This window comes from Gossypium hirsutum, chromosome A03 (genome assembly GCF_007990345.1).
Source record: "Gossypium hirsutum isolate 1008001.06 chromosome A03, Gossypium_hirsutum_v2.1, whole genome shotgun sequence".
Taxonomy (NCBI): domain Eukaryota; kingdom Viridiplantae; phylum Streptophyta; class Magnoliopsida; order Malvales; family Malvaceae; genus Gossypium; species Gossypium hirsutum.
Window position 1 is genome coordinate 19,321,790 of NC_053426.1, and position 16,007 is coordinate 19,337,796.

The 16,007-nt window shown below is 30.1% G+C and overlaps 1 protein-coding gene across 3 annotated transcripts; it reads right to left on the minus strand.

Moving 5' to 3' along the window:
- Positions 1-10,589: 10,589 nt before the first annotated feature.
- Positions 10,590-13,542, minus strand: LOC107887108 (uncharacterized). 3 transcript variants are annotated; one of them, XR_005915852.1, is made up of 5 exons: positions 13,294-13,518; positions 12,585-12,820; positions 12,380-12,497; positions 12,086-12,154; positions 10,590-11,802 (listed from the first exon to the last, which is right to left on the minus strand). XR_005915852.1 is itself a non-coding variant. In XM_041096855.1 (4 exons), the coding sequence occupies exons 1-4, from the start codon at positions 13,321-13,323 to the stop codon at positions 12,094-12,096; spliced, it is 441 nt and encodes a 146-aa protein (XP_040952789.1). In that variant the 5' UTR covers positions 13,324-13,542; the 3' UTR covers positions 12,086-12,093. The 3 variants fall into 3 exon arrangements, 1 of the variants encoding a protein (XP_040952789.1); XR_005915851.1 differs by having other exon boundaries at positions 13,290-13,518; XM_041096855.1 differs by lacking the exon at positions 10,590-11,802 and having other exon boundaries at positions 13,298-13,542.
- Between the last annotated feature and the right edge of the window lie 2,465 nt (positions 13,543-16,007).

The window sequence follows — 16,007 nt, forward strand, 5'->3', positions numbered from 1 at the left end:
TTTTTTGGTTTTTTCTTTTTGTATCTGTATGGCCCCGAGCAGATTGGGTCTATTATACAAATAATTTTGCGTTCATTTTTAAAATTTATTAAATAATATATTTTTATAAATTATAAAATATATATTTACTAATTAAATGATTGAAAAATATTAACTAATTAAATAAAAATAACTGAGAGAATAAAATAATATTTTAAAAGTAATGGAAATGAAAAAAATGGAAAACAATTTATGGTAAAATATTAAGTACTTAAATAAAATAAATTTTCATTTAAATATGAATTAAGATTTCATCTAAAAAAATCATTACTTTAATAATTCATTGTCTTTGATATGATATTTCACAACAAAATGATAAATAACATTCATAATTATGTAAATATTATTAAAATCAAATAATAGTAAATAATAATAACTAAACATGTCAAATAATAATGAAAATCATACATTTTTTATTGATGGAAAACAAACCAATTAAATAATGCTAAAATATATTTTTTAATAATTCTTCAGATGTTATTTGAAATGAAAATCTCTTGCTAATTAATATATTTATAGTGCTAAATATTAGTTTTAATTGGTATATAACTGTAACACTAATTAACTGATAATTAATCTAAAATAATAAGTGTAATTTAATATGGATTCAAAGTCTAATTAAGTGATAATGTAGAGTGTGCGTCGTATTTACAAGACGACCACAACATCCCAACGAGTTGAACTTTTGATGAAAATTTGGGATGTAATTGACAAAAAAACAATTGGCAGATAAACAAGTTGAAACTGGGAATAGATTTTGATTCGGGAACAAAAATAATTATTAACAATGGAAAGAAAATATTTTCAAAGGAAAAGATGAAGAAGAAAAAGGAATAAATAGAAATAAGGAAAATAAATTTTATTAGGATTTGAGAATGAGTAATTTGAATTCTAGTTAGCATAAGAAGATAAAAGGTGATGGAACCTTCATTCTATTTGGATTTCGAAGAAGGATAAGATATGAATTCTAGATAAGTTTGAAAAAGATAATCAATATCCTATTATGTTAGGATAAGGACTAAATGATAAGATTAAACAAACTTTAGGGCACTATTTTGGCAATTAAACCATTTTATCGAAATTAAGAAAAATGGTAAGGGATTGGCATGGCTTGAACTTAGGTGTGTTAGCGAGAAAAAAAGCAAGCTTAACCATTAGGCTACAACCTATATTATATTTATTTTTTTACCATAATTAATTCTTATCCTAACTTGGTTTCCATTCTTAATTGCTCGAAAAATAAAGAGGAAAAATGCAAAAAGTGGGGTTCAAACTTTAACTTCCAAAGTAATTTCTTAAACTCTTAACCACTAATACTAAAACTCAATTCCTATTATTTTTAGTCAATTGTATATATCTATTTTGTGCTCAGCTTGTCTATTCTTTATTAACTTATACTTTTAATCAATTATTTTATTTAACCTATAGTTTTTAATACTCTTCTATTTTATTTTTATAAATCATAATTAATACTCATGGTTAGAGGTGTCCATGGGCCGGGCCAGACCCAACAAAAAATTTAGGCTTGCTTGTTAGGCTTGGCCCCGACCTGAAAAATGGGCCTAAAATTTTTCTCAAGTTTGGGTCGGATAAAAAATGTTAAAACTCGAGCCCCAACCCGCCCGTATTAATTTTTTATATTATTTTTTTAAAAATATAATACATAAAAAATACTAAAAATTTTAAAATAAATATTTTTCAACAAATTGAAAATAAATTTAAAAAATTTATTTACACTTAAATAGCACTAAGATAGGTGTAACTTAACAATCAAATGCCTCTAAAATAGTAACAAAATTAACAATAATACAAAAGTTATATAATATCTAAATAATAACAACAAAATAGTAGCAACATAGTAGTGAAATGGTAGCAAAATAGTAATAAAAAAAACAACAAGAAAATAGGGGAAAAACTAAAAAAAAAGTAGTAAGAACAATAAAAGTAGTACTTTTTTTTTATATTGAAGCCGGGACAAAAAAAAGCCTTACCCAATGCCTGACCCGTTTTCTAAACGGGCCTTATTTATTTATTTTTCAAACCCTATTTTACGGGCCTATATTTTTACCAAAACCCTCCCACTTTTTGGGTTGGCCTTCTCGACCTGGCCCATGGTGTAATAGCCTGGTTTTGGGCTTAGTCGAAATAGTGATTTCGAGACCACAACTCCGGAGTTATAGAAATTATTTTATTATTATTTTGGTGTTATAGTATGATTAGGTAAGTGTATGAAAATTTTGGTGAATTAATTTTAGCGATTTCATGCTTAATTGTGAAAAAAGGACTAAATCGCATAAAGTGCAAAAGTCCTTTTTTGTTAGCTAAAGGTGTAAATTGACTATGAATCATAGTGTGGAGGTCTTTAAAGGGAAAATAGACCCTTTTGAGAGAGGTGGCTAGCCATGGGAGACAAAGGAATAGAAAAGTCAATGTTTGGTGAAATTAGGTGATTAAATTGAATAAAATAAAACAAATAGGATAAGTTGTCATTTTTCTCATCTCTCTCCTTCTTTCTCCACTGATTTTTTTTCAAGAAAAACAGCCATGGAAGCTTGAAATTTTCAGCAGCCTCAAACTCTTGCGAGTAAGTCTTCTTGGTGGTCTTTCTTTATATTTTTGTGTTTTTGGAATCCCTAAAGCTTAATCTAGCTATTAAGGGGACTATTTTGCAAAATGATTGAGAGTATAGGGTTTTTCCATGAAAGCATATAAGTTTTTGACCAAAATTTTATGGAAGAAAATGGGTTATGGTTGTGAAATAAACAACTTTTGTAAAGGACTTCTCATGAAAACCCTAATAGGACTATCTTGTAAAGTTTATAAAATAAATAGTAATGTTTTGAAATAATGGGAATTTTGGGTTGCTATAAGAGTAAGAAGGGTTCGGCTAGGCTTGACTAATTAGGAAATTGGACAAAAATCGATTTCGGCCTAGGGGTAAAATGGTCATTTTATGGAGTCTAGGGGAAAAATGGTAATTTTACCTAAATTATAAATTTATTGAGCATTTAGATTTAATTGAAGATTAAATGACTAAATGTTTCCATTTTAGATCAAGAAATACGAAAATCAGACTTGGATCGGGGGAAGGCCAAGCTTGTGGATTAAGCTGACTAATTGTTCACATTTTGTAAACCAAGGTAAGTTGTACGTAAATAATGCAATTAAATGTTATCATGTATTATATAATTAGTTTGGCACAAATTGTTGAGTTGGGATGAGAATGTGAATTTATGTAATAAAAACTTCTAGGTGAACATTTGGAATAGACTTGGATACTTATACCATGACATTGGGTGATATGTGTGCTAGTGTAAGACATGTCTGGGACATGCATCGGCCACATCATGAGAGCCAGTGTAAGACATGTATGGGACATACATCGGCCTCGAGATATACAAGCTAGTGTAAAACCTGTCTGGGACATGGCATCAGCTTGTTATGTGTCAATGTAAGACCTGTGTGGGACATGGCATCAACACTGATAGATGAGAGCCAGTGTAAGACCTGTCTTGGACATGGCATCGACATTGTTATATGAAATTCAGTGTAAGACATGTCTGGGACATGGCATCGACTTGATGTGTTAGCCAGTGAAAGACCATGTCTAGGACATGGCATCAACATCTTATCCCATGTTTTGGGTTATTGGGTATCCTGTAGTATTCTAAATGGTTCAACGGAAGATTTATGATTTATATCAAGACAAGAAAATTTATGACCATGTGGTGAGTGGTACAGGTACCTACTTGAGATGTATTAGATGTGGACTCAATACATGCTATATGAATTGTATTGGATGGTGATGAGTAAGTTGTGCTTATATTTATTTATTGTATTCGAGAACAAGCTATGAAATTGTTATGAGCATATTGTGGTTTGATAATTAGTTAATGTTTATTTACATGCAACTTACTAAGCTTTACGCTTACCCCTTTTTCGTTTCCATTTTCTTATAGTGCTGCCAAAGTAGCTCATGGATCATCGTCTACGTCGGAGAAGCCAGTCACACTATCATTTGAAGCACTTGGTATAGTTAGTTCTTTTGTTTTGATTATGGCATGTATAGGATCTTTTAATTTTGTTTCAGTGTCACATTGTTTGGGGGCCAAATGTGTTGGCTTACTTTAGTATTTGACTCATTTTGTATAAGGCCATGAAAATGGCCAATATTGAAAGTTTTTATATGAATACAATAAGGTTTTTCATGAATGCGAAATTGTTGGTCTAGTTGAACATGTGAATTTCAATGTTTGGATAGCAAAGGGTATGAATTGGGTACTTAAGCATATGTGAAATGGCTGTGTGTCTCAGCCGTGTGGAGGACACGACCCTCGGCCACGGGCGTGTGCCCCTAAATTTTTACTAACGTCAGAAACAGAATGTCAAGGTTTTTAAACACAGGCTAAGACACGGGCGTGTCATGGCCGTGTGAGGGACACGGGCCATGGACATGGGCGTGTGTCAGGCCGTGTAAAAATCCCTGTAGGTTCGAAATTGAAAATTAATTCACACGGGCTCAGGACACAGGCGTGTCCCTATGACTAGGTAAAAAAGGTAGCACGAGCTTGTCGCCTTTCCACACGGATGTGTGCCCCTGTTTCAAGTGACATTTTTTAAAGTTTTCAAAGATGTTTGGATTAATCTCGGGATATTTCCAAAATGTGATTTGGGCTCCGTAGGCCCATATAAAGAACTTTTAGATTAAGAGAGAAAAGTTTTAAATTTGATCTAGATTTTGTAACTCGAAAATGATTGTATGCATGTGTGTAAGTCAGGTAATGCCTCATGCCCAGTCCCGGCCTCGGACTCGGGTAAGGGTTGTTACACATGGGCAGGTCTACTCATGGTCAAGACTCACTATTAATATTTTAATTCACTTTTACCCTTTTTCCATTTAGGTCCTAACTAAATGAAAACACATCATTTTCAAATTAGTCCTCCTAATCAAGTTTCATTTTTTTAAACTAACCCCAAATTGTTTTGGGATGTTATAAAAACTTTATTAAACCTTTTTGACTTAAGGGTGTAAAAAGCTTTCTAACTTTTTTTTTTATTTTAAAAAAGGAAATTAAGCTCCTACTTTTTTTTGCACTCAATTGAGTACTTTAACTTTCAAAATGCATAAAAAAGACCCTCAAATTAAAAAAAAACAATTAAGCACCTTTTTTTTGCATTCAATTGGGTACTTGAACTCTCAAAATGCATCAAAAAGGTTATTTGATCGTTAACTTTAACAGTTGTCTGTTAAAATTAACTGTTCCTAATTTTTTTCGATTAAAGCCATCCCGTGTCACAGCCACAAGTGACATGTGACATAAAATTATAAAAAAAAATAGAAATAAATAAAAGTTATAAAAGGTTACTAAATTTTATTCAAAGTTAGGAAAAAATATTAAAAAATATATAAAAATTGTAAAATTTTATAAAAATCATTAAAGATTGTAAAATGCATTAAAAAACCCCTTTAACCATTAACTTTAACCATTGACCATTAAAGTTAACGACCCTAATTATTTTCCAGTTAAAGCTATCACGTGTCGCAACACTGCGTGACATGTGGCGAAAAATGATAAAAAAAATAAAAAATCAATAAATGTTATAGAAAAATTATAAAATGCTTCTTTTGGCACGATAATTTTTATAATTTCTTTTATGAATTTTATATTTCTTTACAATTTTTATAATTTTCTTGCAATTTTATAAAATTTTAAAACTTCTATATTTTTGCGATTTTTATAATTTTTTATAATTTTTAATAGTTTTATATTTTTATTAAAATTTAATATTTTTATAACTTTTATTATTTTTTATTATTTATAATTTTTTTCTACATGTCACGTCGTGGTTGTGACACGGGGTGGCTTTAACTGAAAAAATTAGGAGCAATTAACTTTAACGGTCAATTGTTAAAGTTAACGATCAAAGGGCCTTTTTGATGCATTTTGACAATTTAAGTACCTAATTAAGTGCAAAAAAATGCAAGGGCTTAATTTTTTTTTAAGTTTAATTTTTTTTTAAGTTTAAGGGCATTTTTTATGCATTTTGAAAGATCAAATACCCAATTGAGTGAAAAAAAGAGAGACTTAATTGCTTTTCTTGAAAAAGTTTGAGGGCTTTTTATACCCTTAAGCCAACCTTTTTCAATCATAAAACCCCATTTCACTTTCTTTCCTAAAGAATATAGACACCCAATTTTGTTCAACTCCCTTGATTTGAATTTCAGGGTGATTGGTCTGTAAGTCTTTGAAAATGTTTGGACTTATTTGAATTTTTAATTTAATCTCGAGATTAAATTAAATTTTTAAAATTTAGTGATGGGCTAATTATGAATTAATCTTTTTTTAGGAATTTAGAAGTTGTTATATGTTGTTGATGTAAAAAAAAAAGTAACGATAAAAGATAAAAATAGAGAGTAGATGTGCAAATATTTTTTACATATTTTAGACCTTAATTCACTCACATTTGCATTATTCTTAAGTAAGGTTTAGTTAATTTTGAGTTAATAGGTTCATTTTACAAATAGTTGTAGTTTTAGATTATTTTAATGTTTTATATTATTTTTAATCCTTTTAAATAAATAATTTTTTCAAGGTCTTTTTGTAGGCATTGGATTTAGTTCAAGAGAGGAAAAACGATTTTGTAATAAGTGGAGTGAGTAAAAAGTTAGAAAGTGAAGAAGTTTGAATCTGCGTAAAAAGGTAGTGGTGTAGATTCTTCAAGCCATGGTCTTGGCCCAGTTTTGCTAAATTTTTTTTATTTCGATTATAAATGGACTTTTTGATTTTTTCACTACTGGTTTGAGATTTCGTCCTAAAAAGCCTTTAAATAACAGAAGAAAGGTGTTTCCTTTATTTTGAGAGTCTTTGAGTTTTATTTAGTTACTTTTCTTAATTTTACTTTGTTAGCCATATAACTTTTAACTTCTGAATTGTCTTGTGAATTGTAGCAACTATTTTATAGATTATTTAAGATTGTCATGCTTCGTCGCTATATCTCTTATATTGTTTGTCAATTTACAATAAGTTAATTATTTATGTGGTTGGGAAATTCATAAGTTAATGGCTTAGTATTCGAAACAAGAGTAGAACTTTATTTAGGATTAGGCCAAGGCAAAACTATCAAGCCATGGTGAGACTTGCTCGCTACACCTTTGAGATCGAGCCAAAACAAGTAGATGATGCTTTGAGGGATGTTAATTGGATTCAAGCCATGTAGGAGGAGATAAAACAATTAAAGAGGAATAAGATTTGGAAGTTAGTGCCTAGAACTACTAATTGTAACACAATTGACACAAAGTAGATTTTCAGAATAAAACAAATGAGCATTGTTGAGAATGTGCCTTAGACTTGCTGAATAATAGGTCTGTAGACCAAGTTTTCAGGGATTTTTAACTTTGTGGCATGATTTTATGAGAAAGTTAAGTGACTAGATATCAACAAGATATATTTTATGTTATTTTTTTAGCTATATAATCTGAACAATACTATAGATTATAGTGTGCATCCAATATATTTTTTCTTTCATTTTCATGTTTCATATTTTTTACTAAAATACCAACAATAGTTATTAGAGCTCTTATCTTAAAGGATCTGTGAGTTGAGAGAAACACATAAGCTTTAGACATGGAAGCTGACACAACGTTTTCTCATATTGTTTTACCAATTTTTTATGGTGACAATTATCAAGTTTGGGCTGTTAGAATGACAATTTATCTTGATGCGATGGATCTTTGGGAAGCAGTAGAAGAAGACTTCGATGTTTCGTCATTAGCAGCAAATCCGACAATGAATCAACTAAAGACTCACAAAGAGAAGAATACAAGGAATTCCAAAGCTAAAGAATGCCTTTTCTTGACTGTTCAAACAAAATATTTAGAAGAATCATGAATTTGGGGTCAGTAAAAGAAATTTGGGACTACCTCAATAAAGAATACTAGGGCAATGAAAGAACAAAAATATGCAGGTGCTTAATTTGATCAAAGAGTTTGAAATGTTGAAAATGAAAGAGACAGAAATCATTAAAAATTATTTTGACAAGTTGAAGGGCATAGTAAACAAGGTAAGATTGTTGGGTAAGGATTTTTCTAATGATAGACTAGTGCAAAAAATTCTTGTCACTTTGCCTGAAAAATATGAGTCTAAAATTTCTTCATTAGAAGAATTTAAGGATTTATCAAGTATATCCTTGGCAGAATTAGTGAATGCATTGTAGGCTTCAGATTAAAGGAGAAAGATGAGACAAGAAGCATTAGTAGAGGGTGCTTTTCGGGCAAAGTTTGAAATTTTGTGAGGTAAAAATTAGAAAACTAAAGATAAGACCAGCAATAATAACAACAACGAGACATATCCACCATGTCCACACTGTAAGAAGACAAATCACTTTCCAAAGAAGTGTTGGTGGTTGCTTGATATCAAATGCAGAAAATGTAGCAGTATTGGGCACATAGAACGAGTCTGTAAGTCTCAATAACATGAAGAGGCAAAAAATCTATTGAGCAACAAGAAGATGAGTTCTTTTTATGGCAACATGTTTCTCCAATGGTTCCTAGTTGATCAATAGCGGCTGCACAAATCACATGACCAATGACCCAACAATTTTCAAAGAACTTGATAAAACTATCATTTCCAAATAAAAGTTGGAAATGGTGAGTTTATTCCAGTTAAGGAAAAAGGAACAGTGGCTATTAAAAGTTTAACATGTTTGAAACACATAACTGATGTTCTATATGTGCCTAACATTGATCAAAATCTTCTTAGTCTTGGGTAATTAATTCAAAAAGGTTTCAAGGTCATATTTGAAAACAAATGGTGCTTGATCAAAGACTCAAAATGTAGAGATATATTCAAAGTAAAAATGAAAGGAAAAAGCTTTGCTCTAAATCTAATGGAGGAGAAGCCAACAATGAAGCAATTACTACAGACTCCTCAGTACTTTAATGACAACATAGATGATGTTCCAATTTGTGACACAAGATTTTTATCTAAAATTTATGAAAGGCGTAATGTTGCTATATTTAAGTATGTTGAGTTTAAAAAAGCTAAGAAACATGACAAGTGGATTGAAGCAATGAGAGAAGAGCAGTCCGAGAAATTCCAAGTCGAGAGACAAGAGGAGAAAGTCTACATGTTAAACAAGGCCTTATACAATTTTAAACAAGCTCTTGGGACTTGGTACAACAGGATTGATGAATATCATTTGAAAAAAGAACAGAAGATTGGTAAAATCAAGTCGATTTTTTGCAAGACTGAAGATCAAATTGCAGATATGTTAACCAATGCTCTTCCAAAAGTTAGATTTAAAGTTTTAAGAAATAAATCAGGCTTTTGCAATTACTAAGGCAAGGAGGAGTGTTGAGAATGTGCCTTAGACTTGCTGAATAATAGGTCTGTATACCAAGTTTTTAGGGATTTTTTATTTTGTGGCATGATTTTAGGAGTAAGTTAAGTGGCTGGATATTAGCAGGATATATTTTGTTATTTTTTTAACTATATAATCTAAATAATACAACAAATTATAGTGTGCTTCCAAAATATTTTTTCTTTCACATTTTTTTTGTTTCATATTTTTTACTAAAATACCAACAAGCATGAAAACATAATCTGCAACAAGGCCAGACTCGTAGCCCAATGGTATACTCAAGTTGAAGGTATTGATTTTGAAGAAACTTTTTCTCCGATGGCTACACTTGAAGCAGTTAGATTGTTACTTGTTGTGGAAACACATCTTAACATCAAACAGTAGCAAATGGATGTTAAGAGTGCATTTCTAAATGGATTTTTAAAGGAGGAACTTTATGCAGCACAACTTAAAGGGTTTGAGACTTCAACAAACCCAGAGCATGTCTACAAACTAAGTAAGACATTGTATGGTCTAAAACAAGCACCTCAAGCTAGATATGTAAGGCTATCTCAATTTCTAATTGCCCAAAGATTTCAAAGAGGGTCAATTGGTAGGTCTTTATTCATTCGAAGCCACAAATGCACTACAACTATGACCTAAATTTATGTTAATGACATAATATTTGGTGCTACATCAACAACTACAAAGGACTAATTTATAAAAATGATGTAAAGCAAATTTGAGATGAGCATGGTAAGGAAGTTGTCATATTTCCTTGAATCCCAAATCAAGCAATTGGAGAATGGGGCATTCCTATCTAATGAAAAATATGCAAGGAATATGGTGAAGAAGTTTGGACTTGAGAGTTCTAAGCCTGCTAGGACACATATGGCTATTAATGAAAATTTATGTACAAAAGTTGACGAAGTACCCATTTTCGCAACCACATTCAAAAACATGATTGGAAATTTAATTTATCTCATAGTTAGTCGTCTCGATTTGTGTTTTAGCATGGGTATAGTTTCCAGATACTAGACTAATCCAAGAGAATCTCATGTCAAGGCATCTAAATGGATTATAAGGTATGTCTATGGAACACCTGAGCTTGGAATTTGGTTATTTAAAGATAGTGTGCTAAGTTCACTAGGGTATAGTAATGCTAATTGAATTGGGAATATGGATGATTGTAAAAATACATCTGGATGGTGTTTTTACTTAGGATCCAATTTAGTTTCATGGTACAACAGAAAGCAAGGATCAATCTCACTTTCTACACTAGAAGCAGAGTACATTGTTGTTGGTAGCTATTGTGCTTAGCTACTTTGAATGAGACATATGATGAAGGATTTTGGGATTGTTATACAAGTTGTCACGAACTATTGTGACAATACTAGTGTCATAAACATTTCAAAGAATCTATTGCCACATGCAAAAACCAAATACATTGATATCAGACACCATTTAATTCGAGAATTAGTTGAGAATGAGCTTGTTGAATTAAAGTATGTGCCCACTCAAAGCCAACTAGTTGATTTGTTCACCAAAACCTTGTATTCAAGCATGTTTGAGAGTTTGAAAAGCTTAGTTGGGGTTTGTCGAGCTTGAAGAGTTGATAGTACATGAAAGACATCCACATGATTGGACTTGATGTCATTTTGATGTATTTAGGATAATTGTGTAGCTAATTAATTTGGTTAAATTTTTGTAGGCTAATGGAATTATTTTTGGAGATTTTTCTTTCTCATTATCTTGGAGGGAATTTTTTATCTTGAGAATTGTCAAACTTTATTTGCTATAAATACCACATTATATATCGTATAATTAGATTCTTTAAACATCAAATTCCCAAAAGCTCTTCTAGTCTCAAAGCTTTCAAATTATTGCTTCTTGACTAAAACCCCAACTTGTACCACAAGAAAACTTCTAGGTAACTCCAATGGTTCGAGTAAAAGCAACCTAAAAAAAAACAATTTTAAAAACAACGACAAGATTAATCCACTGAAAAGGGGACTTCCAATGAAAAAACAAAGGAGGTGCACTTATTTAGAGTATTTTGAGAATAGATAATATATTATTCTAAAAAATAGTGCTCATTGTATCATACTGAATACAACTGTTTTTATTTTCAAAATACATCAATAATTATTGCATGTTGTAGGTATAAACATGTTGATTCTATATATATATATTAATTTAAAAGCTTATTTCATTATCCCATTTCTGTTAGATCACTTTTAATTTAAGTTAACCTATTATGATATTAAATAATAATAACATATAACTAAGTATATAATATATGTGATGTTTATATTTTCTAACAATCTCTTAATATATTTTCACACATAGTGATGAATCTAAATTACTGTCCTGTTTTCTTTGTAAATCTTGTACATTTCTTGCCCTTCGCAGCTCCAGTGTTTTCTGCACTCTCAACAATCAAGAATGGTATTAGTATCTATTACTTCGACTCATCAAAAATTTTAAAGTATTAATGAGTTAAATTAGATTTATATATGATATCAATATACTTCATATTTATCTAAGTCAAAATAAAATAAAAATGTGAACCCTTAAACAAATCTAATATGGCATTTTATGCCTAACACATATTTAAATATTGTACGAAGATATAAATCTCTAAAAGCCCATAAAATATATGAAAAGAAGTTAGGAAAAATTGAATATATTTATGTGGAGCACATACAATAAGTTTTAACCGTAGGTTTTGGGCAACTTGTCACCTCCGCAAACAACTGATTTCAGCTTGTCATACCTGAGATGATTAAAGTTAGATGAAAAGGGTCGAAAATTCTAGCTAGTTTAAAGGATTTTAGGCTTGTTAAAGCATTTAAGAACATATCTTTATTTGGCATAAAAATCGTAATTTAGTATCAGAATATTAAAAACTTACTTGCACTCGCTCACTTGATGGCTTGAGCTACTAGGACTCAAACTCTGTTCGAGAATAATTAAATGAATCAAGCGAACTAATACTTACCATTCATCTCCTGGTGCTATTGGAATTGTAGCAGATTGAGAGCTTGGTTTGGAATATGAATGTACTCTTTCTACTTCCTTACATTTATGTTTCATTGGCTTATCCTTGGAATTTTCCACTGTTTTTTTTTACATTAGTTTTCATTAGTTTCTTCAAAAAATAGACATGTTTATAAAAGTTTATGCAAAATTGTTGGAAAAATTACCTGCACTTTTAGTTTTCTTGAGGGAGAATTGAGTGGTTATTCTATTAGAATGAAGCACACCATTCCTGCTATTTTCTTTCTTGAACCTCCCTCTCTTGAGCTTCGCTGCTTTAGCCTCTTCGACTGATTGAATAGCAAATGCAGCCGCCGCAATGGCGGCTTCATGTGCGCCTGGTTTCGGACGATTATCTTCACCGTTTCGACTTGAAAACTGCTTCTGGAACCAGTTCTGTTTTCTAAGGAAACAACCAAAAAAAAAAAGAGTCAAAATGAATGTGGAATATGAATATATGTAGACACTTATATGTTTGTTCCACATTAAAAACACTACTTTAGGTTCAACATTTTGTGATGTTTTATTGTCATTTTGGGGACCTTATTTGCAGTACTTTAGATACATTAAAAACAGTTCGTTCCAGAATATATATTTTCAGTTCAGATACTGTTTTTTTTTTCTCTTTGCTTAAATTTTAATCTAACAAGAATCTAGTTTTAAAAAAAGGGGGAGAATCTGATAACTAATTCTTCTTTGCCAAGAACCAAATCGACGTTGGTCGGAAAACGGACTCCTTACATATAAGTAGGAAGAATGAAGGTACGGATACTTTAAATAAGATTATATTACGATAAAAATACACAAAATTAAAAAATTGTTATGTGAATATGCAAATTATAGAACAAAAATAAAGAGTGATAGATGCATACATACATACCTGGTTTGCTTGAATTGATGTTCCATCTTCAGACAAACTTTAGATTGCACAACTCCCCTGTTGTGTAATAATCTGATTTTGTTCCCAGAAATGGAATGTATGATTTGCAAAGAAAACTTGCTAAGAACACATATTTATAGCTTCTTACATGAAAAAGGGAAGTGAATTAAGTCAAATTCACATGCACATTTGATGAAAGCTGACTTCCTTGCTTGCCATATTATTCACCTTTACTACAAAGTCTTATCTTAGGTATTATTTTTCGGTATTAACACATATTTATTATATTTAAAAAATTAATTTCATGTCAAACTTATACTTGTAGTTAATATTTTGTTTAATATTGTTCCGAAGTGAATATGAAAAAACAAAGGGTTAATTTCATAAGAAACCCTTAAGTTATGACCTCTATTTTAAATTTGTTTTCAAATTTTCAAATTTTCTAATTCTATCAATTTAATTGTAAATTTAGGCGTTAAATATCACTTCAAATTTGATGTGAAGCATATTTAAAATATAGATCAAATAGTAAACACATAAGTACCTACTATATGGGCAATTTAAGTATGATGTGTTAAAAATGAAAAAAAAAAGTAATCGTCCTAAAATTTTATTAATATCATGTTCTTTAATATGTCAAATTCAAATTATCCATGTGATAAATACACACATGTTTACAATTTAATATAGCATTAAATCTGGGTTGGATAGCTAGCTAATGAAGAATCTAATTGATACAATACCGATACTATATTTTTTTAAAATTTAAGGACCAATTTAGAATCTTAGTAATAGTTTGCGGACGTTTAATGAATAAACCCGAAAAAGAAAATGAAAGAAAGTAAAGTAAAGAAATATAAACAAAGTAAAAAAGAAAGAAGGGACCAATTCTTATTCCATTTCTTTTTCAGCTATATATATTCCTTTAGCCTCCGTTACCGTTCAATAAAAAAGGGCATATGAAACGCTGGCGAATGGATGGAATCTAGGGGCTTTTTGTGGGCATATTTGAAACCAAAATTAATCCCACATCGCTAAAATCTCATTCTACATGGTTGAAAATAAGTGAACGGATAGCATGATTTGAAGAGAATACTTGGTGCTTCTGTTCGTTCTTTTTATTATTTTATAATGCCATATCTCTTTTGGATAGTTCCTCAGCAATTTCAGAACCATGATTTGTTCCCTTAATTAACAACTAGTGGCAGATAGATAGAATCCGCAATATCCACGTTAGTCTACAATATAGGTGAACAAACTTTGATTGGATTAAAAAAAATTTAAATTTTGAGTTAATCGAGTTAACTCGAATAAGTAATTCGAGTTTTAAGTTTAAATTGAATTAAACTTTACTATTCGAATAACTCAAATAATTTGAATAACAGATTGGTGTAAATACTCTTTTGGTCCCTGTCAAGTTTGAAAATGAGCAAATTGGTCTCTCTCAACAAAAAATTACAAAAAAATTAAAATAATTTTCAAAAATTCAAAATATTTATAAAATTTTTTAAAAAAATTAAAAATATATAGAGAAAGTTAAAAAAATAAAAATTTTTATAGAATAATAATTTTAGGGACCTAAATAAGAATTAACGATTCAAGATTATCATAGTAGTGTATTTTTTTTATTTTTCTTTGAAAAAGTTTTCAAATATATATAGTTTCAAATTTATGTGTTCTAACATGGAATTAGTTATACTGTAATAAAATTTTAATTTAACATGTTTAATTTTTTAAGTTGAACAATTTTACTTGATTCGACTCAACTTGAATTTCATTTCATCTGACTTGATTAAAAAAATTTCAAATCGAGATAGGATGATAAAATAGGACTCCTGAACTCGAAACTTTTTCACTCGACTCGATTGAACGCTCACCCCTAGTCCAATGAATATTTAAATAAATGTACAATGATTTACACATGAAAATGAGTACTATAGATAGAGAGTTTTGAAAAAAAATTTATACAACATTTAGAACTATTCATAATCTCTCCTTAACTCCTTAAATATGAGGATAAATGTGTTTGAGCGTGTTCGAGTTCACGTCCTCATGTACTGACAACAATAACAATACAAATCAAATTAAAATTCGGTCCGCAAGAGCTTTGAAATTGTAGCAACTCTAACTCTGATCTTCCATTTAAATTTTTGTCTCTTTTAATCTTCATTTTAGTTTTAAAGACTGAAAAGGACAAAAAAAAATTAAATAAAAAACTAAAATCAAAATAAAATAAATTGTAATTTTGGTATTGTATAAGCAGTTTGTGATGAAAAGGAGAAAAAGAGTGGAGATTCAAGTTGTTTTCCATTTTCCATTTCTTAAATTTTTTTAATCTCTTGCTTTACTTTTATTATATATAGGACAATAAAAGTGTAGATAGAAAGTGGAGGCACAGCATCGTCCTTCAATTAAATTAAAGGTAAAAAGTTAATCAATAAATGGTCTATAATTAACGAAGCGTAAACTTCACTTTTACGTTTAAAATAGCAAAGATGTGAATGGTAGTATGGAATCAATACAGAAGGATGGTTCGGTTTAACTATGAATATATTCAGTATGTCTTAAAAACCAAACTTTACTTATAAATAATATTGTGTATGAATGATCAAAAGGAGGGCAAGTTGACAAAGTATATAGATACCAATTGTCCAGCTGGACATGCAGAGCTATCATCACTGCTACTTGCCAAGTTTAATTGATGAAGACT